The 26,023-nt window shown below is 45.0% G+C and overlaps 2 protein-coding genes across 9 annotated transcripts in view; one reads left to right on the forward strand and one right to left on the reverse strand.

The window, feature by feature from the left end:
• Nucleotides 1-97: 97 nt before the first annotated feature.
• On the forward strand, nucleotides 98-15,975 carry TNFRSF14 (TNF receptor superfamily member 14). 8 transcript variants are annotated; one of them, XR_012765713.1, is made up of 13 exons: nucleotides 464-559; nucleotides 665-770; nucleotides 1,274-1,399; nucleotides 1,999-2,154; nucleotides 2,559-2,649; nucleotides 3,198-3,355; nucleotides 3,652-3,668; nucleotides 4,270-4,582; nucleotides 5,061-8,479; nucleotides 9,255-9,413; nucleotides 14,546-14,703; nucleotides 15,395-15,556; nucleotides 15,914-15,975. XR_012765713.1 is itself a non-coding variant. In XM_075437620.1 (8 exons), the coding sequence occupies exons 1-8, from the start codon at nucleotides 479-481 to the stop codon at nucleotides 4,375-4,377; spliced, it is 843 nt and encodes a 280-aa protein (XP_075293735.1). In that variant the 5' UTR covers nucleotides 464-478; the 3' UTR covers nucleotides 4,378-5,045. The 8 variants fall into 8 exon arrangements, 1 of the variants encoding a protein (XP_075293735.1); XR_012765715.1 differs by lacking the exon at nucleotides 15,914-15,975 and having other exon boundaries at nucleotides 5,061-8,039; nucleotides 8,314-8,479; nucleotides 15,395-15,779; XR_012765716.1 differs by lacking the exon at nucleotides 15,914-15,975 and having other exon boundaries at nucleotides 5,061-6,695; nucleotides 8,314-8,479; nucleotides 15,395-15,779.
• Nucleotides 10,237-26,023, reverse strand: part of MMEL1 (membrane metalloendopeptidase like 1) — a 31,061-nt gene continuing 15,274 nt past the window's right edge. Inside the window, exons 13-23 of the mRNA XM_009934427.2 lie at nucleotides 25,738-25,866; nucleotides 25,356-25,454; nucleotides 24,610-24,693; nucleotides 24,279-24,382; nucleotides 21,231-21,289; nucleotides 18,994-19,113; nucleotides 17,994-18,127; nucleotides 17,368-17,433; nucleotides 14,992-15,087; nucleotides 14,006-14,082; nucleotides 10,237-13,579 (exon numbers count right to left, since the gene is read on the reverse strand). Coding sequence (XP_009932729.2) covers nucleotides 13,480-13,579; nucleotides 14,006-14,082; nucleotides 14,992-15,087; nucleotides 17,368-17,433; nucleotides 17,994-18,127; nucleotides 18,994-19,113; nucleotides 21,231-21,289; nucleotides 24,279-24,382; nucleotides 24,610-24,693; nucleotides 25,356-25,454; nucleotides 25,738-25,866 — 1,068 coding nt within the window. The 3' untranslated portion in view covers nucleotides 10,237-13,479. The remainder of the gene's footprint in view (nucleotides 13,580-14,005; nucleotides 14,083-14,991; nucleotides 15,088-17,367; nucleotides 17,434-17,993; nucleotides 18,128-18,993; nucleotides 19,114-21,230; nucleotides 21,290-24,278; nucleotides 24,383-24,609; nucleotides 24,694-25,355; nucleotides 25,455-25,737; nucleotides 25,867-26,023) is intronic.

Genomic DNA, 26,023 nt, shown 5'->3' on the forward strand with positions numbered 1-26,023 from the left:
CTGCGGCTTCCGTTTACGCCGAGAGGTTCTGCCCGCAGAGAACGTCCCTGAGCGCTGCGGCCGGGGCTGCGGCCGGGGCTCCGGCCGGCTGCCCCGGCGCAGCCTGGCCTTGGGGTCCGTACCTCCCCCGGCGGGCCCCTGCCACGGCTTCTGCCGACGGCTGGGGGTTTTGCCGGGGGCTGTCAGCGGTTTTCTGAGCGGAGCCGCACGCTCGGCCTCCGAGCCAGGCTGCCGGGGGTTCACCAGCAGCCGCTGGTGAGGGGTGCGGGGGACCCCGGGGAGCCCCCCGGTGGGTAAGGGGTGCTGGGGGCCCCGGGAGCCCCCCGGCCCGCTCAGCCCCCCTCGCCCCTCCCCGTTTCGCTGGAGCCCGGCCCTTCCCTTTCCCTCCCCTCCCGGCGGGGGCGGGGGGAGCGGGAGCCATCGCCGCTTTCGGTTTCGCTTCGCTTCCAGCCGGGGCCCGGCCAGGCCCGGGCGCTGCATGGGGCCGGGGGCCGGGGCCGCGCCGAGCCCCCGCCGAGCCCCGCGCCTCCGGCAGCCGGCCCGGCCGACCATGCGCCTGGTGAGCGGCCCCGCGGCCCTGCCCGGCCCCGGGGGGCCTCGCCGCGACCCCGGCCCCTCGGGTGGGGGCCGCGGGGTGGCAACGGGGTCCGTGTCTTGCCCCAAGGTGATGGCCGTCGCGCTGGTGATGCAGCTGGACCGTGCGGACGCGCTGGGCTGCGAGCCGGGAGAGTACCCCGTCGGCGGCAAGTGCTGCCCGATGTGTGCCGCTGGTAGGTGACCGGCCGGAGGAAGGCTGCCTTCCTCCTCCTCCTCGGCGCGGCTGCCCCACCGCCTCGCCCGTCGCACCCTCGCCAGGGCCTTGCAACAGGCGAGAACGGCCCCTTGCAGCCCGCCTTCACGCCCCACGTACGGCAGCCCCAGGCCTCGTCCCTGCCCGTGGAGCCTCCGGGCTGGAAGCGATGAGCGCCGGAGTCTGCGGTACCTTCGCGGTCCCCGAGGTCACCGGTACCTTCGCAGTCCCCAAGGGCGTCCGTCCTGGGTGCCAGTTTCCGTTTGAGGATGGGCTCTGCAGTTCACAGAATCACAGAATGGTCGGGGTTGGAAGGGACCTCTGTGGGTCACCCAGTCCAACCCTCCCGCCGAAGCAGGGTCACCTGCTTCCTGGTAGTTTGTTTATAGTAGCTACGGGTGGTTTAATGTCAGTATCAGTCCTGGGCCAGGCGGGCTCTGCTAACAGAGCCGCTGCTCTGGGACAGTTGTTTCTGGTTTTCAGGACGTCGGGTTTTCCGGCATTGCACTGCCAATTCCAGCACGACGTGCATACCTTGTGTGGGGGACACCTACACGGACCATCCCAACGGCTTGGAACGCTGCCGGGACTGCAAACGGTGTGATGAAGGTAAGGAGGATGCTAAAGAACCAGCTCGAAGGGGTTTTTCATGCCTTTTGTAGATACGTTCTCCCCTTCTCCTTTCTTGCTTCGTTCGCTTGGTGAATTGGTTAGAGTGTGAAGAACAGAGGCTTGTGTCGCTGGGCAGACCTCAGAATGCTGTCTGCTGGGTGGCGGAGGAGAAAAACTGGCATAGATCTTCAGCTGGCACCAGTGGCGGTTTGAGCCGTAGCCTCTCAGCGTGTGACCGCTCCTTTAGACTGCAGCGTGGTGTCTGAGGAGCTCTCTTGGAACACTTGGGATTTCAGGCCTGAAAGCTCCTGGAGCTGCCCAGCTCCACCAGGATGGGTGGTTTATAAACATTGGAGTTGGGAGCATTTTGCCTTTGCCACGTGAGTCGCTTAGGACGGATGTAAATGTGACCCAGGGTGCTGTGTCTGTGAGGAACTGGGCTCTTTAGACTTCAAGAAAGGAGTTGGCTTCACTAATCCTGATAGTTCTGGTGCCCTTCACCAGAGCATGAGGGCAAGGCTGAATGTTCACTCTTGCTCGTGTATCTGCTGATTGGACCCATGTAAATGCTGGCTGTGCGTGTGGATTTCTCTTAGGAGCCAACCTAGTGCCGAAAGTCGCGTGTAGCTACGTGAAGAACACTGTGTGTGGCTGTCTGCCGGGGTACTTCTGCAGTTACTCCGTGGCGGACGACTGTGAACTCTGCCAGCGCTACACTGTCTGCTCTCCCGGCACCATGGTGAAAGAAGGGGGTAAGCCAGCATAGCACCAACACCACCAACAGCAAAGCTTGCTTACGGGGGATGTCTGTGGGGCTGGATTTTGAGGGGGCTGGCTGTGTCAGTTCATCCAGAAAAAAATTCGTGGCGGATGGGTGTGAACGGATAGGGCCAGCGCGCACTGGGTGTGGTGGTGGCTGGTCGGAGCACCAGCGCACAGCTGGAAGCTTGAGGGATGTTGAAGTCCTAGATGCTGAGGTAGCCGATGTGGCCAAGACTGGTTTTGGCCTTGTCTGCAAAGACAGAAGCGTGTGAGGTTTTGTCCGTAGCGGAGAGTCTCTGCAGCAATGGCTTGGTCGTTCACAAGGACCGCGCTGAGCTGAAGCTCTCCTTCGCCACAGGTGCAGACAGCAATCCCGTTGTCCTTTCCCTTGTAGGCACGGACACCACTGACAACGTGTGTGAAGCCTGTCCTCCTGGGACCTCCTCCACCACCAGCATGGCCTCCAGCTGCAGGCCGTGGCATGAGTAAGCACCTCGTACTCTTTGTGGGCACGGGACTGTTCTCTTTAACTGTTGTCTCTGCCTTTTGCTGTCTTCGAAACAGCGGTTGCCTGCTTCCCATAAGGCAGCGAGTGTGGAATCCTGTTCCTGTCGCCCATTCTTTCTTGGGAACAGCTTCGCTTCTCTTTTTGTAAGCTCCTTAACGTGACAGATGTAGCCTTCAGGCTCCTGTCCTAACTTGTGACTGCGCAGGAGACTCTCAGATGGTTCCAGCAGAGCTGGGGCTGGACCCACAGAGCCGTGCACTCCTCTGGGTAGCTGGCTTTCAGCTGCCACATCCCTTAGCTCTGGTAGAACAGGTGAGAGTTTGCTCCGGAGGAGAACCAATTTGTATTTACAAGCGTTAAGAAAAAGAGGTAAAATTCAGCTCCTTCTTGGATTACCCAGCAAGTCAGCGGGACCTTTGGGAAGCCCCTGGATGTGGAGGTGTGATGTTAAGCACGGTGCAGCAGTTCCACTGCCAGGTCTGCTGCCAGGTTCTGAGTACACGATTATTTCTTTTCCCACGTCAGACTTGAGCAGAACGACCCAGAAGAAGGAGAGGACGGGAATTCTTCCTCAGATTCCTCTGTTACCGCGATTGTTGTTTCTGTCGCTGTAATCGTGCTAGCTGTTGCAGCTGGCCTTGTGTATACCTGGCAAAAGAGGAAAAGGAAAAATTACGTGCCACGTAAGTACGACTAGCAGGCGTATAAAGGGGGAGCTCTGTAACAGTGAGTGTTCTGGAGTGGTCTTCACTTCACTAGATGTTGAGCTGAAGCCTTAACAGCCGACTAGAGGTGAACTCCAAGGAAATCCCTCCGTTCCTGCGTGCCGCAGCGATGCCGGGCGCGGGGTGTGCCTGTGCCGCTCGCTGCCCGGCCGCTGCTGCCGACGCCTGGGGACGGGGGCACGCGATTAGAAAAATGCATTAATAGAAGGTTCACCTTGCTGCGTTTTGATGGGACCGTTTCATTTTCTTTGCAGCGGTGCAGGAGTCAGGGGTGAGTATCTTGCTCTCATTTCTTTCTTTTTTTGGGTTTTTTTGGGTAATATGTTGAAATCTGAAGTAGGTTTTGTTCAGTGTTTGTATGTGCAAGGTGTTTGATGGGTTGGTGCGTACTGGAGCAGCTTGTGGGTACTGGGAGTGTCCGAGTTCCAGAATCCCCAAGACTATGCAGTATAAACTCATTTGATGTGATTCTCGTTAGGAGGCTTGGGATCTAATCCCAGGGCCATTGTCACCTCCTGACGTTGTCTAAGAATGAATATTTAAGGGGATTTAGGAGATGGACTCCTACTAGAAAATACAAGTCTGTCTTATGGAACTGTTGTCTGTTGTTCTGTCCATCCGACAGTATTACGTATCCCCTAAAAGTTCCAGTCAGTGATTTGCCAGAGCTGACCTCTGTGCAGTGAGGTGTTCCGCAGGAAACCCCTTGAGTGGGCTGTACAGTTTGCATTTCTGATTTGGGAGGGGACCGACAGTGACTCTTGCTTTTAAGGAAGAAGCAAAAGCCTAGCTGTCAGTGGCGCAAAGAGCGGGCGCTTGCTAATACAGGCTGACTCTTCATGCTCTGTGTTTTCCTTTAACGTGTTTTAAAGAGTGGACAGCAGTGTCGGAGTTTGGTATTAAACGTGGAGAGCGAGGAGCAAACAACCGTTCCTGTGCAGGAAACCGGTGCCAATCCGGAAGAAGCGCGGCTTGAGTAGCCGTTTGTTTGAACTCTTGTAGACAATGGAGATGGTTAAAAAAAACAACCAGCCACAAAAACCCCCAAACATCCCAACAGAAAAAGCCTGACCTTTTTTCCAAATGTTCCTGGAGAAGATGACTGCTTGCAAATGAAAAGGAAGGATCTTCAGAGGAGCGAAGGAGCCCAGACGCATCAAAGTCTGAAATAGCTGAGCCATCAAGGTACTGGACAACGTTGGCAGAGGTTTTAAAGCTCTTCCCCTTTTATTTTTGTCTTTCGCCTTCCCTGCTGCATGGAGCAGCAGCGTGTATGATATGCTGGGAGTTTCTGCCTTACCAACTCGAACAGTTGTCACTTGGGATGTGTGTAATTATTCCAGGACATGTTTGATAGTGGAAAAAAATTAGCTTTTTTCATTTTACAGAGTCCACATAACTAATACATAACACATTTTCCAAATGCTTTTTGTACAAATTTTTCCTTTTTAGAATGAGATAAAATATTGGTGGGAAAAGGAATCTTGCACATCAAGAAGGATGTAACTTCTTTTAGTAACATCAGTGAATGACACAATTACTGCCTTTTGCTAGCCAGCTCTGCTCTAAGCTGTTACCATGTGTTACAAGGACAAGGTCCTGCGGGAATTTTATATCTAGAAATAAAGTTTTTACTAATGAAACCCCATTCTCTCTGCAAAAGAACTTTCCTGTTACCTGAAGAAGTGAAAACACCGAGTTGCTTGGCTGGTGGCATTATCTCGAGGAAAAGCGTTGTTCTTAGAGCATCATGGTGGACGCCGATGTTTGAGGAAGGACTTGGTGAGGACAGCAAAGCTTCGTGTGTCGGCTGAGCCCGAGGTGAAGAACTGCATGTAAAGGGGCTGTGGAAGGAGCTGGAGCGAGGCGTGGAGAAAGGCCCCCGATGGGTGTGGTGGGACGCCTGGGAGGGGGTGCTGGGGCTGACGGCGTCAGCAGACACCGAGGTGCCCCGAGAAAGCAGCCAAGAGTCAGGGCGAGAAGCTTGTGTTGCCCAGGGTGCGGAGGGAACTGTTGGTGGAGCTGGAGAGGGGCCGGTGGGAGATGTCTCCGCACTTCCCTTCTGAGGGACTGCAGGGGAGAGCGGAGCGGTGGGAGGGGGACGGGAGAAGGGCTGGCAGGGCTTGGCACGGGGCGCCTGCGGTTTGGCTGCACTGAGGCCGTCCCGCTGAGCTCTCGTTCACCCGGGGCGCGGATCCGGAGACCACTGCTCTGACCAACAGACCCAACCCCCTTCCCCATGTGACTGTGAGGAATGGAAGAAAACGGGAAGTAGCTGTCACTTTGCTTAGGGAAATTATGATAGACAACTACTTTTTTTTTTTAAGCTATGTTAGTTTGTTCAGCAGAATTAGTTCTGTGTTTTTTTGGTGGTGTTTCTCCCCCCCCCCCCCCCAAAATAAGGTGACATTTCAGAAACTGAACTTTACGTTTTATAAGAATTGCATTGCTACCTGTAGCCAAAGTACGGCTCTGTTGTGAAATCAAGCTGCAAGCAACAGAAAGTTAAAGCGTTTAGAGAATGCTTTAAAGTTCCTTTTAAAATTTCTGCTGTGTACATGCAGATCTGTCCATGAAGAACTGCCTTCTGTTAAAGTTCTAACAAAAAAAATGTGATTTTTAGTGTTTGTTTAAAAATTCTGATGCAAGTCATATTTATGAAAACCTTTACATTGCAGTAATCATGGAAGGGCAAACTGTCTGCCATTTCTTTTACTCCTGGCTGGTGTTATATAAAAAAGCATGCCCACAGTGTTTCCAGCGCCGATGTCAAAGCTCTGAGGGTATCTGCGGCTAAAGGAGACACGGCCTCTGTTGGTTCACGGGTGGCAGCTGAGAGTCACACGGAAAGGGCTTCACGAGCCCCGACGGTTGCCTTTGTAGAATCGGTTTTACTTTCGGTGGCGAGACACGAGAGACGTCGGTAAGGCAGTGCGAACGCACCGCTCCGACAACGCCAGCGGCACCCAGCAAGTGCCTTCCTGTTTTTCACTTTTGCCAGTTCTGTGGCCGGTCTGATACGACTCGCTGGATATGAACAGGCTTTCTGTCCTGCCCTTTTTTCTCTAGATCATTTCTTTGGTGGCTGGTTAATGTTTCACGGGGCTGTAGAATTTGCTAATTGTTAACCACCGCTTGCTCCTCTCCAATACTTGGGTATGAAGGGTTGCTTCCGTTGTTTAGTGAAAAGCTTTCTTGGGCAAAGTTTAAAGATAAAACCAAAACCCCAAATGGAGAGAGCTCAGAGAGCAGCGACACGGAAGCTTCAGCCTGCCCTGCGCTACGTGCCAGCCCTGGGGTAAGTTCTGGCTGTTTCTCGTCGTCCAACGACTTGCTCTTACTGCGGTGGCATCCCGCGCTTTGCACCCGCACTGGTGGCCCGGTGGCTTTCCACAGACCGCAGATCCCACAGCTCAGAGTGCTGCTTGCAGCTCAGAGGTGGCAGGTGTTGCTCAGGACCTTGCTGGTTGACATGTACGTTGTTTTCTTCCAAAAAAACGCAAGTTGTGCAAGTCATGACCTGGCAGTAATATTTCTGACAGGGTGCCTGGCTTTTTGGTGGGCGTAGAGGTTGCCCTTGGTTTTCAAGTTTTAAAGATTTCACTGCTGTTCATCTCTGCGTAATCCAGATCTGCCAGTTCTCCCTGGGGGTTAATTTGTTTGTAAAGCACTTTGTGAACCTCGGTGGGCAGATGCTGGACACGTGTAAACCTTTTACTGGTGCTGCCAGGCCGCTGCTGGACCATCGGCTCTCCGGTTGCCTTACAGTCTGCGGGATTTTTAAATTAGTATATTGGCATACTCTGGATCTTAAATTATTCATTATTACTCTTTTACTGAGGTGGACCTTTCATTAAACAGCTGTGAAAGCAGATGAAGATCTTAAGAAGGGAGAGGAGTTAAACATTGCTGTGGTTCAGTGTTGTCGTTTGGAGGAGGGATTTACTGTAGCCTTTAGGCAGCAATTGCTCCAAAGATGTTTCTGCCAAGAAATACCTGTCCTCCAGCCCCATAATTATTGGGAGATGCCTATCTAGAATGGCACAGAAACTTTGCTGCTTCGTTACTCCTGAGACTGGGGACGCCAGACTTGTAGGAAGAGGTAACCTGCGCCCAGCGTTCTGAGCCACCACCACGAAGAACATTTCAGCTTCTGTTTCCTGTTGGCTTGAGAAACCGAGCTGCTCCTGGTAACCATCGGAAAGACCCTAAGAGACTGTCGGGTACCTGGGCCTGGGCAGGCACTCTGGGTTTCTGCGACTTCAGCTGCAGCTGGGGAAGTCGCTGTAGATGAGCTGGGAGCTGTGGGCTGTAGGGTGACGAGACGGGATGCAGCATCAGGCAGGGATCACCAAGCTACCCACTAAAAATAGTTTTTGGGTGCCTGCCGTAGCAGCAGTGCATTTAATGTCTACAGCAGTCATGTGTTTGGAGCCTGAAAAGCCCTGCTGCTGTGGTGTCTTGCGGTCTGTTTCAGCAGTTGGAGCCTGCTGTGTCACCAGGTGGCAGCACGGGAGGAGGACAGGCTGTGTTCCTCTCCTGGGGAGCCTGGCCTCTCCATCGCTGTTCTCCTAAAGCTGCTCTGATGCTTCACTGGCCAGGAGTCCAAAATGGAATCAGATCTGCAGCAAAACACCTCTGGGTACAGTATGTTCCATTAGGCTGAAGTATCTTCTGCAGGAGCTTCTAAGTTCTGCCCAGTTACCTGCGTCTGCCCACAGCAGTAGCTACTGGTGAAGGCGCTCTGTTGCGGTGGGGGGTGAGCGGTGTCTGAGGGGGCTGGAGTGCAGAAGCCCTATTTCAGTCGTGAAAACTCTGAATTATTGGGAATTCCTTTAAAAAATATCATAGACCTTGTTTTGGAGTCAAACAATTTCAATCTTCCCTGACAGTAAATACAGTATTTACTTGTGCAGGTGGAGAAAAAGATGGTTTGATGCAGGGCTCTGAACATAACTGAAAAGTCATCGCAGTGCTACAGCTGCTGAAGTATGAAGCCTCAAGACCGTCGGCAGCTCCTGTGATGGAGCTGGGAGCTGTGCCTGCAGGAGGGTCAGACAGAAGGACACTGCGACTCTGAAGGCAGGTTGTGGCTTCTGCACTTGGGTTGTGCTGGCGCAGACACAGTGACAGATGGAAGGAGGCTTCTGCGGGTGGGAGGCGTAATAAACTTACATGAAAAAATGAAGTAACTTCCATGTGCTGTCATAATAACTTGGAATAAAACCTCCCAGGCACATTTTAATTATCCCTTTAGCAGTTGCATGTGCCAGAACTTCTAATGGCACATCTCCAGAGCTTAATGATTTTGCAGAATAATTAAATTGTCAGCCATGTGAACCTCCTCCACCTGACCTCTGCACGCTTGCGTGCTGTTTCCCTTGCTTGGCATACATATACCCTTGACACGTTCCTGAGTTCCCTCACAGTAGGCAGTGACTGCCTAGCAATCCAGTATCAGGCAGTTTCACAGTCTTAAGCAAAATATAGAATAATGCAATTCTCAAGGCCAAAAATGTTCTATGAATATGGTAACAGTAATAACTTGTACTTTTAGCTCAGGATTATATGCAAGTCTGACAAGCCCTAGGACCATTTCTGGTATCTGTAAATGCTAAGTTAACGTTACTGTGATAGTTGTAGTATACTTGTAGCTGTTGTAGTCCAGCTAAAGCAGTTAATAGCACTGCATTCCTGGTCACAGCTTTGGTTGACTCTTCTTCCGTAACCTCATGCTTCTGTCCTTGTGCATCACCCTGTGACCTGCCTGGTGAGCAAGGGACCTTTCCGGCAGGTTGGGGATGTACCTGCTAGAGACCCTGCTCCCCAGCCATAGTTACTTCTGTGTTTCTTACAGTGCAACGAAGGGGTCTGCATCGGATAACACAGAACAGGAGCGTGAAATGTCTAAGCAAAAATGAAGCTGCGAGGCCAGTCTTTGTTACTCCCTGTCTGCAGTGAACGTGCCTCCCTGCATTAATAGTCTCGGATGATAGCTGGACCGCTGCAAGCATGAGTAAGTGTCAGATGCGAAAGATACTGGGACAGATTCTATCCTTGGATTTGTGATACTGTTCATAGCAGCAATCAGTAGTTTGTGTTTATTTCTTTTTTTTTTTTCATTCATATGTTGTCTCTTGGATTTTACATTAAAAAGTTACCTCTCAAATTCGCTTCTTTTTTCTGATACTCTGCTGCTAGAAGACGGAGGCTACCTAATTTTTCTGTCCTTGAAGAATTCCAGTTGTAGTTTATCCTGAGGTACTGATACTGGTGACCTAATAGACAAGTTAAACTATCAAACAGTGTCGTATTTAAAATGTCACTCTCTTAATAACCCTAGAATAAAAACAGATTCATGACGGCAGGCAAACTACCTGAACTTGTTATGAAATCTGTAATTGTCACACTAATCTAGACCTAACTGTTATGATGGATCTGAGTGGAAGCTGGCAAAAGGAACTGTATGTTCACAGTGTAGTGGGACTCCCCCGAGCAGTCCAAGGAGAACTCCTTTTTCCTAGAACAAGCTGAGAAGATAGGTGACTATTGACTATGATATGTAGGGGGCAAACATGAAAGGCATCTCAGGGCAGGACAATTCTGGGCGAGTCCGTTGCACTGTAACACCTGGCTGTTAAAGGCATGGGAGGACAGAGGAAAGAGGGGTGGCACTTTGGCCAACTTAGCTTTCTGGAAGGGCCATGAAAATATCAGCTACACAAGGGGAGAGGTTTTTATTACCTGCCTTAGCTTTACTGTACGCACGCAATCTGGCGTGGAAAATCTGAGTAAGTGAAGATGGACAAAATGCAGTTAAATACAGTTTATTTTGCCTGCCACCACACACAAATAATTAAATAACAAAAGCTGATTTAGCAGAGCACTTGACTGTCTTGTAACCAGTCTTTTAATGCTAAAACAAATTAAAATCCTTGCAACAGGAAATAGTAGTGAAATGATCTTTCTATGGACATCAGTTTTAGATGTGATGAGAAAGGTGAACCTCACTTCATGGCCAGAATGAAGCTTGGACAGCACTTCATACTAAGGAGGGCTGTAGATAATGTGAGTTTTTATACAGATAAGGAGCAATTTAGGAAAATAAAGTTCCTACCCTATTACATGTATGATCCAATCCAGGAGCAAACACAAACCTAGTCTGTATGACAGTCAGTTTTAACAAGGCATGGGACGCGAGCATTTGGTTAATTCAAGAGCAAAAACTCTTTTAAAAGTGAATGAAAACCAGAATGGAACATAATTAGGCTTGTCTTCAACATCCAGCTGCAAACATCTTGAAGCACTGTTGTTACGCAGAACTTAGTCTTCTGAAGTCTCACCAGCTCACTGATACGTTGGCCTCGCCTCTCTAACGAGGGTAGGCAGAAAATCATGTAATTGGCGTGAAGCCTTTTAGGACATCAGAATCTCACCTCTCACCAATCCACTGCTACATCTGTAAGCGAACTACATGGCTCTGGTCCTGGATGGAGCCAAAAGCTCCTGGTTAGTTGTAGTTTGAGTTGAACCTTGATTAATGTCTACAGTAGTTACTGTCCATTTGTGTTTTACAGAGTCTGTGGGATCTCCCAACTAGCTTTACCCTGTACCCTCTTTGTTAATCTTTAAATTGTGTGGATAATTTACTGTGATATTCTATGACATTGCTTCTGTTGTGTTTTAGTAGCATTCTAAAGTCTGACTTCAAAAGGTTTTGGTGTTCAGTATCAGAGAACTGGAACTTATCAGAGCGGACAAGCATTCAGTGCACTAATACTGCCGTGAATTCGAGGGGTTTTGTGTTCTAAACTAGTCCAGCTCTGAGATGAAGTACCAGGAACACAGAGTACCTCACCGACTGTCTGACAGGAACCAAACCCCTCACTATGTGTCAGCAGAACCAAAAGCGTTAACAACACTTGAAGCCCTTCAAGCTGCACAGAGGTGTGAGCAGGACACGCATGTGCCAGGTTCTGTATCTCCAGGTTTCCTTTAAGGGCTTTTAAATAACTTAAAGGGGAGCTTAATCCTAGTACATTGTAACTTTTTTTTTCCTTTTGAAAGGCCTCTCAGAGCTTGGTAGCGCACTCTCCTATTCACCTTTTTTGTTGTTGTTTTTAGTGTGGGTCAATCCTAAAGTTTTCAGGCACTTACATATGTGAATCCAACAATTCCCATCTGAAAAAAGCATTCTTTCCTCACACTTAATCTGCCTTGAATCAGGATCTGTGTTAGAAATAATGTGCTCAAGTGCAATTCTCGGGTAACAGACGCACCTGAAATAAACACCAAACCCAAATGTAATTCAGGTTGCATTCCCTTGAGGAGGTCTGTGCATATAGTCATCTGAGGTGCAGCAAAGAAGCAGTAATAGAAAAACTGTTTCATATCTATTAACTGCATTGAAAGCCAATTTCTATGCTTTGTGTAGTATTTGTTTGCAGTAGGCAACTCTACTGATGGGCACTGAACACTCGGTTCTTACGCTTTTGAAAAGAGATTAAATAAACAAACTTGCAACTAAACTCGTTACTGCTCATTCTCCCTCCTGTACTTGGCTCTCAAACTTTTGAAGGGCGTAGAAGAGTGGTTAACCCCTGAGGTAGTGCTGATTCTCTGAGCAAGTTATCTTCCCAGATTACTTTTAAGATGGAAATAAACTGTAATGGAACTATATTCTCTCAGCTACAGTAAAAGTAGCAGTTTATCAGTAGACTGATTTTACTTTAGCAGGTAAAATTCATGGAACAATCGGGAGGGTTTCAGTCAGTGTTTAGCCAGCTCTTACTGTCAAATGGCCAGAATAATTCAGTGGGTCCTCTCTTAGGGCAAAGCTGCTTCTGTTAAGTGATCTTAATTTCCTTCCCTGTTGTTTAGGTATCCAAACCTTTCACTAGTGCTGCGCTAACGAAATCTGTGAAGCAAGTGAATAGTGGGATTTGGTAGTTACTATCGTGCTTGCCAGTGATTTCTGTGCTAGAAAGAAAAGCATTTCCTGGAAGAGACTGAAAATTCACTATTAAATGTTGGCAGTTTAAGATACTATCATTATATTGGAATGCGTAGTGAGGAAAGCCACCCAAAACTCTCTATAGTAAAATGCTTGCTGAATTGTCTACCATGATTTCTTTTTTTTTTAATTAAAAATTAATACTTGTTACATTTTCAAGTGTAAATACTGAAAAATAGCCTATGGCAAAATGAAAAGGCACAGGATTAAAAATAGCTTAATTGTTTCCATGGATACATGTTCACTATTTGGCAAAAAGTATTTTATACACTTTCTACAAGAATAAGCATCATTTTAAATATATCTCTGAAGGGAGGGACCCTGTAATTTTAACTGTAACAACAGAATTTGTACTCTTAAAAATGTGATCTTTCTAGAATATCTCACTTTAAGGTCACGTTGCAGTCGTTCTTTGGAGCGGAGGAACTCAAGTGTAGTAGGAGAGTGCAGCTTTGCGTTAAGTTAGCAGCCGACAGGCATCGTAACATCCAGCTCACTTTGTAACATATCCAAACAAGCAGCAGTCTCTTACAACAAAGCGGTGATCAAGGTGCAAGTACACAGACAGCACGAGAGTTTAAACTAGCTCTAACCCAAATTTGGGAAGAATGCCCCAGAAACTGAATGGGAATACTGGAAACCAGTTCCGTGAAACATCTCAAACAGGTTTGCTGAGTCTCAGAAGGTGTAGTTGTAAGATGTCTTAAAATTATTGTTCCTTTCTGAAAAATAGACATATAGGTGTCTGTTGGTTTTGCTTTGATGTAAGAATTAGTCTCTGTAACCCTGATGCGGTATCGTAGTAACAGTCAGGATGTCATCTGAAACAGTCGTTTCTGTTCTGGAGCTTGGGGTGGCTTTCAGCAGGGCCCATCAGTCACCGAGATACCTGCGTACTTCCCAGCGGAACGGTGAGAGCTTCAGCGCTGCAGCCTCCTCCGTTCTCACGACAGTAGCTGCACCGTTAGCCTTGGCTGTGACTGAATGGGAGGACATCAGGCACGTCACTGGCAAGAACTGTCTGTTGTGCCACCAGAGTATCTGCCATTCTCGCCAGTGTTCTTTTTGGTTACCACACTCGGCATTTCTCTGCAGGATGCATGGCTGTGCCTTTTTTACAGCGGAACACCTCTGAGAACGCTTCAAAGTTCTGCAAAGATCCCATCACCCTGAACAAAGAGAAGGAGCTTGTTTACATGGATACAGTGCATGGAGATTGTTGCTCTGGAAAACAGAAAGCCACGTCCATAAAGTGATTTAGAGTCTCATAACACAATTAAAGTCTCAGAACATGGGGTACTTTATGCAAGAAAAATATAGCTAATATGACTAATGAAAAGCTAAAACAAACACAGCACAGGGTAAGCGGGTTCTGGTCCGTTCTCTATAGACTGGCAAATTTACCAGGCCAAGTAAAGGAAGGTACTCTTCAGCAGTGTCCTGCAAGCTATGGGAGAAATTCTGGAAGTTAGTCTAGATTTATCTTGTCTTTCAGAACACAGCTGCTAGCAATGAGCCGCGCTCTCCTTTTGCGCTGTGTAGGTGCAATGGGTTGAACCAAGGAAGTTACCCATTAGTAAATCAGTAAAACCCACCTGTATTTCAGAGGGCTGTGAACATCTGTCTTTATTGACTGGCTAGCATATTCTGGTCTGTAGGAACCACACCAAACCTAGATAAGGAGGATTAATAATTAGTGAGTCAGTATTAAAGGGAGTTCAGTTTGGGGAGCCATCCCAATTTGTTACAATATAGTTAGAATACATTTTATAGAGGAGGCAGAAGAGATACAATTATTTACTAATTAGTTTTTGATTTATCAAGTTCTTGCATCAAGATCTGGTGCTTTGGAGTAGATATATTAGCTCTTGGTTTCACCCTTGTGTTGCCTCAAACAGGTGAGCTTAAGTCTAAGAGTCTGAGGCACAACAATAAGTGTGTTGGCCTACTGTCAAATATTGGAACTACTGTTAAATATTTGTTACTCTAAGACTAAACATATCGGAGTTTCTTATCCAGTCTGAAGGATGAAGTTCAGCTCAGCGAACTTATCTGCATTGTAATGAAGTGGCATAGAGGAAAATAAGTGGAATCTGTAGCAACATCTGTGATCTGAATATGTATTCCTATTTCAGGGCTGCTGGCTTGGTATTTCTCAGGCATTCAGTTTTCTCCAGCACATGTTAAAAAATGGATGAAACCCTGTCTGTATGGAAAGCAAAAGGAGTTTTCTCATAAATGCTAGTGGAACCAATATTTGCATGAAATGGCAAGCTCTTGGAAGATGTCCCCCGTAAGTTGTTGTCTGACACACCTTTATGTTGGTGGATGCCCTGTTTCTCTGTATCCTCACTCCGGCAGGTTTCAGTAGTGCCCTCAGAAAAGCTATGGAAAACTCCTTCCTCTAAAGGAAACCACTAAACCACCTTATTCACATCTGTCTGGAGGACCTCTTGATGGGTGCAGTCAATGGTGAATCACTGTCTGAGTGGAGCTTGGGACTGATTTTCTCTCTAACCTTTAGGATAACCTAATTTACGCTTTCATGCAGCATGTAGTGGCTGCATCCAAGTGTTCTTACCTGGGCAAAGTTGAGGAAGAAGAGCTGTTTGTGGGACAGATTCAGTCCAGGCAACTTTGGCTCCTTCCCTTCCCGTTCCAGCCATTTTAAGTAGGCCTAGAAATGATCACAGATTCAATTCAGAGAAGCAGCAGAATGGCCTATTCAGGCAGGATGGGTACTTTGAAAGTTATTTCGGGGTGAGAGATTTAGTCACAACGTATATGAACTCAACATGTCTTCCCTTCTGTATTTTCGTAGTTTTCATATTTCTAATACAAATAGTACACTTGATTTTATGAAAAAGCTGTCATCATCATAAGAACTCTGTTGACTTTTCTAGTAAAAAAATGAAAAACAAAGATAATTTGCATTCAACTTCTTAAGTACAGTAATCTCTAAACTGAAAACCTTTATAAAACAGGGAAAAAGGCCAAAGTCTTACATGGGAGTGGAGTTTTAGAGCGGTCATTACTGTTGGCTGGTTGACCCCCACTGCAAGAAGCTATGGGTGTTCTTTACGGAGTCACTGGGAGATCTGTTCCGAATTTCTTCAGCAAGGTGTCACTCACTGTTTCAGCGACAGGTATGCCACTACCTCGATGGACCATTCGTTTGCTATTGTGTCTCAGCCAGCAAGCATGACAAAGTGTGACTGTTAATACTATGTTTAAGTATAGCTGGTGATGCATATCAAATCAATAACACTGCAGAGACTGAATGCCCGTGACTGCAGTTTGAAGTAAAATCATCAGCTTTCACTGACTTCCTCTATAGGAATTTGTACCTGACAATAAAGCATTAAGTCTTCTCCACAGTTCTATGGTGATGATTTTTATCTCTTCAGGTAACTGCTCATAAAATAGCAGATAATAACCTTGCTCAATGTTAAATCCATTACCTTTTATTGTTACACATTAATTGGCCAATTTTCTTTTTTTAGGTATATTGACACAATGGAGACAAGTTAATGTGTCCTCATGCTGGTTGATTTCAAACGTGCTGTTACCTTATCCTCTTGGTTGCTGAGATAATCCCAAAGCACACAAAACATAAAAGGTAGAGCTGAGGGTGAAAATACATCCAGCACCACAGAACATGAGAGGATTCCGTATGCAGGCAGTTTATATCATACCATGCTGCTCTTCCACATTTGTAATAGCTTTTAGAACCATGTACATACTCACTTTAACAAAGTAATTCATTTTAATGGCATCCCTCAGACTCAGGATAGTCACTTTAGATTTCTGAAAATTCAGGGTATTCTTCCAGGAACACCCTTAACTGTTGCCACATTCAAAACACCAGAGAGAACAGGTTTTACCATGATATCTGTTAGGATTATTCATAGAAAAGAACATTCCATGCTCACACCTGAGCTGCACACAGAAAGAGCCTCTGTGCTGGTAACTCCTGTGTTCCTATTCATTAACGATGGCTTGTAAACCTGGAGGATTAAAGTTACTGGACTTCCCTGAGTCTGGAAGCTGACTTCCCCTGGTACAGCAGGAGAAATAAGGTGATATGCAATAGTGTTTCTAACAGGCAAAACCATGCTGAACACCACAGTTTTTCAACCACAGCATGGAGGCAGTGCTCTGAAACACCAGTTGCATTTCTCTTGTTTTCAAAATAACTGACTGGTTGAAGCCACCTTTTGCCTTGGAAGAAGGCTGGCAGTTCTGAGCTTACCAGCCCTTGTATTTTTATTCTGCTTTCTAGCTGCATGGAAAATAAACAGCAGCAAGGTAGAAGGGACTTTTTGTTATTTTGGTAAAGCTTATAAAACATATAAAGAAAGCAACAAAAGGAGGTAGGCTTTTAGAGACAGGTATTTTGGCTGATATCTCTTGGGAAAGAGATGGGTATTTCCATCTATTCTTTTCATGTCCTACCTGACGTGTCACTTTTGAGATCAAAGATGAAAAGCGTGAGAGAATTAAACTTGCAAAAACCAGTTGCCCTGCTTCATAATATCACTAAACTGTGTTGCCAAGAAATTAGCGCTCTGTTGCCATGTGAAAAGCTTTCTGAAGTTGTGGCTGCCATTTTCAGAATTAAGGGCTTTAGAAAATGGAGAGTGTTTTACCTTCTTCCTAGGTAATACTGTGCCTATTTATGAACGTTGCCCTTGTTCACCTGAGACAGAAGTATGCAGCATCAAGCGTTGTAGTACAGCTAGGAGAATTAGGTGGCCTTTTCCTGAGTGCAAGAATGCCAGCAGTCCTACACTGTGATTGGATCTATGGGGACATAAGCTGCTAGATGTATAATAGAGGCTTTAAGTTTTTGAATATGGTCATAACATGTTACTTGTCAATTTTTTTATGACAGAATAGGTAACCCCGTGGCTGAATCCCAGAGGTAAAGTTAATTCACAGTGTATTTGAAAGTTACCTTATAAGCCTGTCGGACTCCTCCATTATCTGCAATATTTTCTCCTAATGTGCTTATTCCACTGACCTGTAAAAGAATAATCGTTCATTTACTTTATAGTCAGTAACATTAGCAAGCCTAAGAACCACAAGCTGAAGCAGAGTCATATATCACAGACAGACAGTCAAGTCTGGAACAGAAGGAAGCAGTGACTTTGTGCTAGGTCAAAGAAAGGAGAGAATGAAAAAGAAAAATTAACAGGGTAAAAGCCGTAGATTAGAATAGAGGGAATATATACGAATATAACATGAACAGAATGGGGGCTGCTGGGGAGAACATATGCTAGTGGGACTGGCAAAGCACAGCAGCAAACACCAGATTTCCACCCTGCCTTGCAAAAAACATTTCATAGGGTCTGGCAGCAGAACCACACGTGGGCCTGGTTCATCATTAACCCAATGGCACACAGATATTGCTGGTTTTCTAGGCTACGCTAGTATCCCCAGTTTACAAGAAACCACCCCTGTATCTTATTTCCAGAACAATTAGCCTGTAGTATGTGGGATTTAATGCTTTCTCCATTTACATTCATTATTTTTCGGTATAAAAAACACCAGTGGGGTGAAATGTTGTTTTTTTTTACTTACATTTTGTCCTCCAGCGAGCTCCCATGTGTAGTTCCCGTACTGATAAACCATGCAACGAGACTGTTCCTTGAAATGCATGGCTGAGAAATTGCTCCACCAGTCAAACATATTTCCGTCTTTATCAAAATTCCTCCCTGTATGAAAATCCAAGAGAAAAGGGAAGACTGTATCTGTTTCTTTTTAACGTTAGAGCTGCACTTCCTCCTCTCTTTCCTCCTTGGATTTAGTTGGTCTGTGCTACAGAGATTTATCGGCAGTGTTTTTGTCACAGTTGATTCTGCTTTGGCACAAGGGAATGGAACAGATGAACTGCAGTCCTTTCGTGTGACAGAACTGAGGCTCAAAGAGAATTAATTACTTTGCCACAACAGGAGGAAGCTGGAATTGCAGTTCTGGTGTTTGTGTTCTCAGATCTCTGGCTAAAGCATGCTTTTTATACCGAGACTATATTGTGTGCTTATGTGTAATCTGCACAAGCTTAATTAACATAAAATAGCCACATTGAAGAAAGCCCATGTATAAGAAATTACTATCTTATGGTATCAGAAGTGAGTTTTTGGCCAAAGCTATTTTACATAGCATTCTAGAAAGATAATAAAGTCAATTTATTTTAAATGTTTGCGTTGAAAAAAAAAGTCTCCTGTGATCAAGACACTACTGACAGCTCTTCTATCCAAAGAACACAGTTCCAAAATTTCATTTTACTTTCACAGCCAGTATATCTGCTTGCATTGTATTTCCGATCTGATGATGCTGTAAAAGTAACAGTTTTTCCTGAGAATTCTCATTGACTCAATTTATTTTTCACATCTGATTACCTCTTGTGTGAAACATTCACCGCAAAATGTTCAACGCAATGTTAATAGCGTGCTCCCGGATAGTGCCTTAGCGGGTGTACGATCGTGTGCGCACCGATACTTCAGTCACTGGTGTGTGACTCATTTCTTACAGTGCAATGTCTGCAACTGAAAGAAGAATATTTTCTCAGTTATCTTCTCACCGTTGTCATCAAACCCATGAGTAATTTCATGCCCGATAACCATCCCGATCCCTCCAAAGTTCAGGGCTTGTGGCTGGTGTTTGCTGAAGAAGGGGGGCTGTAGAATCCCAGCAGGAAAAACTGCAAAAAGGGGAAGAGAGAGGGAGATACTGTAAGGTAGCTTTATTTTTGCATACTTTGCAGGCAGTTTGTTTGCTTGGTTTAAGCATCAGGATAGAACATAAAATACAGAATGATTAGAAACAACGTCAGGCCTCCTCATGTGAAACTGTTTCTCTCTTGATAAATGGAAAATGACAAGTTAATAAATGTTTAATTTAGCACATCTGCCACTACAGTATCTCCTTGTTTGAGAACCAAGCAACATTTCAACTTCAGCCTAATCTGGTCTGTAACGTATGCTGCAGTAAGTCAAGACCAAAATGTTGAGTAACTCTCTTTTGGAGACAGGTACAGTTTGTGTTTTACAGCCATTTTATAGGGGAACTAATGGATGTTTTATTGCTTTATTTTTGTTCAAGAAAGGTTAGCAATCATATGCTGATTACCAACAATAGTCAGTGTGTAAAACATGCACAGCAGTAATTCCTACAGCCCCCCCAGTGCACCTGGATGCCGGGTGGCGGGTAGGGGGAGGTCTGTCCTTCCTCAGTCGACTGGCAAAAGCATTGTATAGAGTCAATGGGGTTTAGTCTTCGCCCCATGTATGTAAAATGAAAAGCATATAGGCTTCTAGAGGAATTAAGGTCGTAAGCAATTCATTCTAATAAGATACTTTCTAAGAAGTGAGATACTGAAATTATATAGCAAATATTTCATTTAGAGACAAAACCCTTCCGACTATATAGGTTTTACCCATATAGTTTTGGGGAGATGAAATTTCTAAGTCAGACTGCAGTAAGACAGAAGCAGGAAACTGAAAGTAGTGTGGAAAATTGCTTTCCTCAGATTAGAGACAGGAGGAAACAGGATTTAAGACATCTACACTACCGTGGGTAGCTGTGCTTGGATTTTTGGCTTGCATATTCATCTTTAAGTTGCTTAAACCAGTGACTTCAATATTACTCATCAGGGCAAACTTGCAGAGGTACCAGTCTTCTTTAAGACTTGAGTTCCCTGCCTGGAAAGCTGGCTCACAGCTGATTATGATCAGCATAAAACCACAGTAGATAAATAGGGACCTGAGCTTGACTACAAGTATAGCTCTGAGATGATCTGCATTGGGAAGCTACAGGAGCACCCTGCCATGGCTGAAGGACTGGTCGCAGCTTTTACTGTACCTACAATATGGAGGTAAGTGGAAGCTACACAAGCAGAAACCAGCTCTTTCTGATGAGGATGGAGGGCTAAGTTATAAGCACTTTGGATGTTTCTGTTTTTAGCAGTTATCTATGTTTTCCCTTGTGATGGTTGGTCAGTTGGTTGGGCTGCTTTCTGTTTCTGGCTTTTGCCCTGTGAGCAGGGTACAGCTGCTGTCTGGTATAAAAAAGGCATGGATTTTTCCTCTTAAGGTATTTGGCAGTATGTGGATAGTAGATCTTGGCAATCTGGGCATTTTAATTAGCACTGCTTAGTAGAAATGATTTGGTTCCTTTCCTGTTTGGGGTGCTCAGAATTTTGCAAAGTCTCTACAGCATCTGCAGGTTTAACCTGAGCTTCTGGCCACCTGCAGCAGCTCAGAGATCAGGGAGCATGGGGAGCCAGGCAGGTCCACTGTGTCTTAAGTCTGATGATATTCTCTGCTGAGAACAAGAAAGGTCAGCCTAGCAACTCTGCAAAAACTCCCAGATCTGACGTTCTGTAAGCAAAGGCAGGTTTCTTTAGTGTGGTATGCCTCTTATCAATACAATTTCAGCACCATCTGCACATACAGCAAACTGGAGGGCTGCCCATATGTTTATCAGGAATGTGGAAACTCAAGTACAAACAGCCCAGAACACACTGAGCATTCTCTGGTCTCTGAAGCTGGCACTCGTATAGTAGCAGCTACTGTCTCGGGCTTTCAAACATAAGGCTGATCCAGTTACAGTACATACGCTGTGCCTGCCAAGTGTGGGGAGGGGAAGCTGAACATCCATCAACAAAGTAACTGCTTGAAAAGAACAGCCGGTCTACCTTGCCCAGGATTGCCTGAAGGGCACAGGCAGGTTTGCCTCTGAGCAGCAGACTTGCATCCTTGTGGTGCAAAAAATTATTAATTAGTTCCATGCAGCTGTTTAAAATTGTTGTAAACCTACCTATCTGGTTCCGGTTTGGGGAATAGAATGCATTGACCACTGCAGCTCCAATTATCCATCTAAAAATAAATGTTGCACACAAAGTTAGTCATGATTCTTGTTTTTCCCCACACATTCTTTTTATTGAATTATTCTTGTTAAAAAAATGTAGGCTGTATATGAGGAAACGACTGAGTTGGAGAAGAAGGGTACCACTGAACACAGCTGTAAAGAAATACTAATACCAGGAAATAACTGGTGTCTCATTTATAAGCACCTTTCATTCAGAACAATGCCAAGTCAAAGTGAGGGAAATGCTTTTGCTCTTGAATGTCGAACAGCCACTTTCAGGCTGTACATATGGAAACCGTTTACCAGCTCATCTTAACGCTATCTAAGCTTAGAAGACATGAATAGTTCACATTCAAAAGAAAACTAGCATTTAGAGGATGTTCTGAGCAGCAGAAGGCAGTTACTCAAATTGGAAGTTAAGACCAAAGTGGTGCGTTGAAAAATTGAAACTAATAATCACAGTCAGGTATATAAATGTCTGCATTTGGAGTCAAGTATTTCATACACAATGAGTGTTAACTCTGAGAAGTTATTTTTAAGTAGGCTACTGCTGGAAACTCTCTCCAATAGCTTGGTAACTCTTTATTCTTTGTATTTCTCTGTCTTTTCCCCTTCTCTTCTACCTCTGATATACACTTGTAGTCAGCCTGCTCTTATGAACCATGCAGTAACAGTCTGAAGCCATGAACTCCTGATAAGTACTCAGCAGCACCAGCTTTGCATATTCTTCTTCCCACATCCCTTGTCCTCACAGCATCTTGTGATGCCCTAGTTGCTGTATCTGCTATATTTTGACATAACTACTTGTGGGCTGCTCTGCAATGGAATCGGATTTCCTGTTTAAGAAATACAGCACATTTCAAAAACTGAAAGATATAGACGAATCAGTTATTCTGGACTAATAGAACAGAGAGGACTGCTCATCACAGCCGGGGAAAAGGAGTAAGTGGTAGAGATGAGTTGTGCTGATATTGCCACGAATCTTTGTGTAACACATGCAGCGAGAGGGAGCAGGAATCTGTTCCTGAATTCAAGGGGGTACTTGAGAATTTTTCAAAACAGCTTTGCTCTGAAGGCCAGCCTGTTGTGAAAACACGTTTTTGGTGCGTAAGCTTCTCCTTGATATGCCTGACATGAAATGTTTGTAGCTGGCCAGGTAGCTTGTAATAATGGCCCCCTCAAGAAGGCTATGATTATGAAAAATGGCTAGTTTTCTTAATTGCAGTGATTAGCTAATAATATCAGCAATATTAGTTATGAACTCGCCTTCAGTTTAATTAAACAGTGATCTGGAGTGATAAGTGCTTTTACATCTCCTTGGGGAAACCCTTCAAGCTGCTGGATAGACATCACTAGAAAGATGCAGTTCATTATGTGAAAAAAAAGTGCAAATTATTGGTGTTTTCTGTATCATGAAACTACCAGGCAAAGAAGGCCTAATCCATGAAAAGGTTCCCACAAATGTGCTTTAAACCACACCTAGAATGAGCAGAGGTATTGGGAATTTTGGCTAATGGGCTACCATCTGTGTCTGTAGACAGACTGTAAAAGTCAGCGGTGATCTGTAACAGTTTGTGGATTAAGAAAACCAATGCTGTGCAAGAATTTTGCTATGAAGAGCACTAGGATTGATTCCCCAAGAAATGAGGAGGCAGAAAAGTGCTCTGTTATTTAGCTGACTGATCAGAAAACTCCCTTGGTGAATTATTCATCAGTAATTCACTGGGGGTTTCTAAGCGTGTGCATTGTGTGCTCGCATTCTGAGTTAAAACCAGCTCACAGAAAGCAGGATAGAAAAAGTGAATCAGCTTTGCAATAGTTAACTTGGCTAATGCCTCCCTTTGGGGAGTTCTTGTTTGCTTGCTTATTAATAACTCTGTGTTAATTTACATTTTGTGAATAGGTGTTTGAAATTCTTACTGGAATCTACTTTCCTTTGTCTCAAAACATTCTCTTCTAGCATCACACAGGCTGGAAGCCTGCTAGTGAACACCACATCAAGTTGGCAATAGCTTCCTTCCTTCTGCCTTCCATTACAGTGTATCTGTCAGTAATGTGTTCAGCAGTAGCTTTGCAGGTGGCTTCCTGATCTGGACACCTCCAACACAGCTAACTGGACTATCAGAAGTTCAGAGTGGATAGCTCATAGCTCTGGAAATCAGGTCATATTCCAAGGCATTTGTTGTTGAACATACAAGCCAGGGCTTCTGGGACGTATCCATGTCATGGGCTTGGCAGGAACTCAGCTGTGCTTGAAGGACTGGAGGGGTTGTCCTGGTGATGTTGTGTAGTAATACTTCTTACTGGTTAGTGATGCCAGCTGCTCACCTTGCAGCTCTTAGTAGCACATTCATAAATTGTTGCTTTTGATTGTTTTAAGACTAGCACTAGCTGATAATTTGCCTAAGAGTAGAGAACTGTGAGGTAACAGCTAGGGCAATGCAGCCGAAGACCCAAGACTTACTCAGGGTGCATTTATGGAGTCAAAGAACAGATCATGAAGCAGCCAAACCTGCACCCATGACAGGAAGTTCCTGAAAAATATGTTTATACTTTACTAGGTGCAGTGTGAGGTAATTGGCTGCAAATGGACATCAATTGGCTCAGCTTTCCCAAGATTGGGCATATTTCCAACAGAATTCCAGCCAGCACATTTTAAGCTTTTTTTTTTCCCTGAATATAAATTTTTCAGAAGTACCCTGATATATCTCACCTCCTCCTTGTTCAGTTGTCAGAAAGATTTGTCACTGCTTTTGTGCTAAGTAGCTTCAATGTAGTATCTGAATGTGAAGCAGCTTAATGAAGGATTAAAGAGATGCTAAGAGAACAGGATGAATTCCTATCACAAAAGGCAATGAACTACTTGTTTGCTTCTGTCTGAGATCTTATAAGATACTTTCTTAATCAGTCTCAGCTATCCACAGCATATGACTTCAGCATGATGACCACTATGTCAGAACTGAGATTGTGGCTGCAGCATGCAGTCTGGAAACTTACACATCTTGGTCAACTCTCTCTCGAAGTTTTTTCAAGCTCTTTTGGGCTCCAGCTCTCAGGTTTTCCAGAATGTTTTCAAAGTAATTCTGTTCACTGAAGTTTAACTAAAGAACAGATATCCAAGTATATTAGTAAGCTGTGAGGAAAGAGGAATTCCTCATATTACTAAATAGTTAGCTCTTTGCATGCATTTACTTATTAAAATGTTCAACACAATCAATTTTGTATGCTGTCCAGTCACTTGGAAATGACAGTTGCACAGGTATAAGTATTTCAAGTGGCAAGGAAATAAGTGTAGGCTTTTATATTGAGGTTCACACAGCATACTTACATTGGCATATTCCTGATCTAGTTTTTCATTCTGATCTTCCAAAATATAATCTGGATAGCCAATTTGTTCTTTAATTGCCATTGCCTAGAAGAAAAGAGTTTAATGTTTCCTCTTAATTGTGGGGTTTTTTTTAAAGTTGCAATACACGTAGCAGTTCAAATTCTTTATTGCTATTGTCCACCCATTTGTGAGAAATTGGTTGTAAATATTTAAAGACCTTGTTCAAATGCACTCTGTTGCCTAGTGAAACTTTTTTAAAATATGAAACATTCAGCCTTCCTCTCACCTACTGGTGTCCAGCCACTGTGGTAGACTTGCAGACCCTACAGCACCATCTGACAGGCACTGGGCTTAACACTCGTCTAGTGGGGTGGTTTGTTTTCCCCCCCATCCCCCCCTGTGCTATTGGAATGGTGCTGATGGTCCTAAATTCAATGAAATGTTTGAAAAGTTTTCTTTGAGGGTGTTGCATTGTATTCAGTTGTCATTCTAGTAGATGCATTTGGTGCCATCTTCTCTCCTCATTTATAACATGGTTCACAAGACTTATTAAAGGAAATAAAAATGTATGTGAGCTAACAAAAGATTAAAAAGAAATGGACAATGTAATAGGATAATGGATAACAGGATAGTGAATGTCAAAGTTTTCCCCTCTCACTTGTAGAGGAACTGAGAATAGCGATACTACAAAAGTCCAAAGATTTCAGATTCATGACAGAATACTGAAGTGCCTTGTTATCTCTCACCTTCTCACGAGCTTTCTCTTTAGATGCCTCATCCATCCACTGTAACTCATCTAAAGTCTCTATAAACACTTCACGAATCTTCTCTATTAAATCTCGGACCTAAAATAGAGGCAGGAAGAAATTAATCATCTAAATGCTATTTTTCCCAGGCACAGCTAAGGAGGTGTGAAAGGCTTCCTACTGTAAGATGATGTTCCCAAATTCTATGCTCTAAAACATGGCACTCAGCATTTAAAAGAGCATCATAAATGAGTTCTTATGCCTTCTGACTCTTGGCTGATTGGTGTCTTTAGCAGACAAAAAACGTTGGGAGATCAGATGGAGGGGAACAGGCACTGTAGACATTGTGGATGTACAATAGTATGAAGGGTAAACTACATACCATCCTCTTGCTCTCACCAGCAAATGTCTCCCTCACATACATTGCTCCCACTGCATTCTCCATGTTGTTGTTGACGTAACTCACACACTCCCTCCAGCGGGCTTCTTCCAGTGTTGTCCCATAGAGTGCCTGCAATGCAAAACATCACAGATTAGTGCTGCCTATGCATCTCTCTTCTAAATCATTGCCTAAAGAGGAGGTTAACCTCCAAAGGTTTCGATTGTTCACTGCTGTTCTTGGACTTGCTTGGGGATTACGTGACATAACAATGTTGTTGTATCGACAA

The sequence above is a fragment of the Opisthocomus hoazin genome, chromosome 16 (genome assembly GCF_030867145.1).
Source record: "Opisthocomus hoazin isolate bOpiHoa1 chromosome 16, bOpiHoa1.hap1, whole genome shotgun sequence".
Classification (NCBI taxonomy): Eukaryota; Metazoa; Chordata; class Aves; order Opisthocomiformes; family Opisthocomidae; genus Opisthocomus; species Opisthocomus hoazin.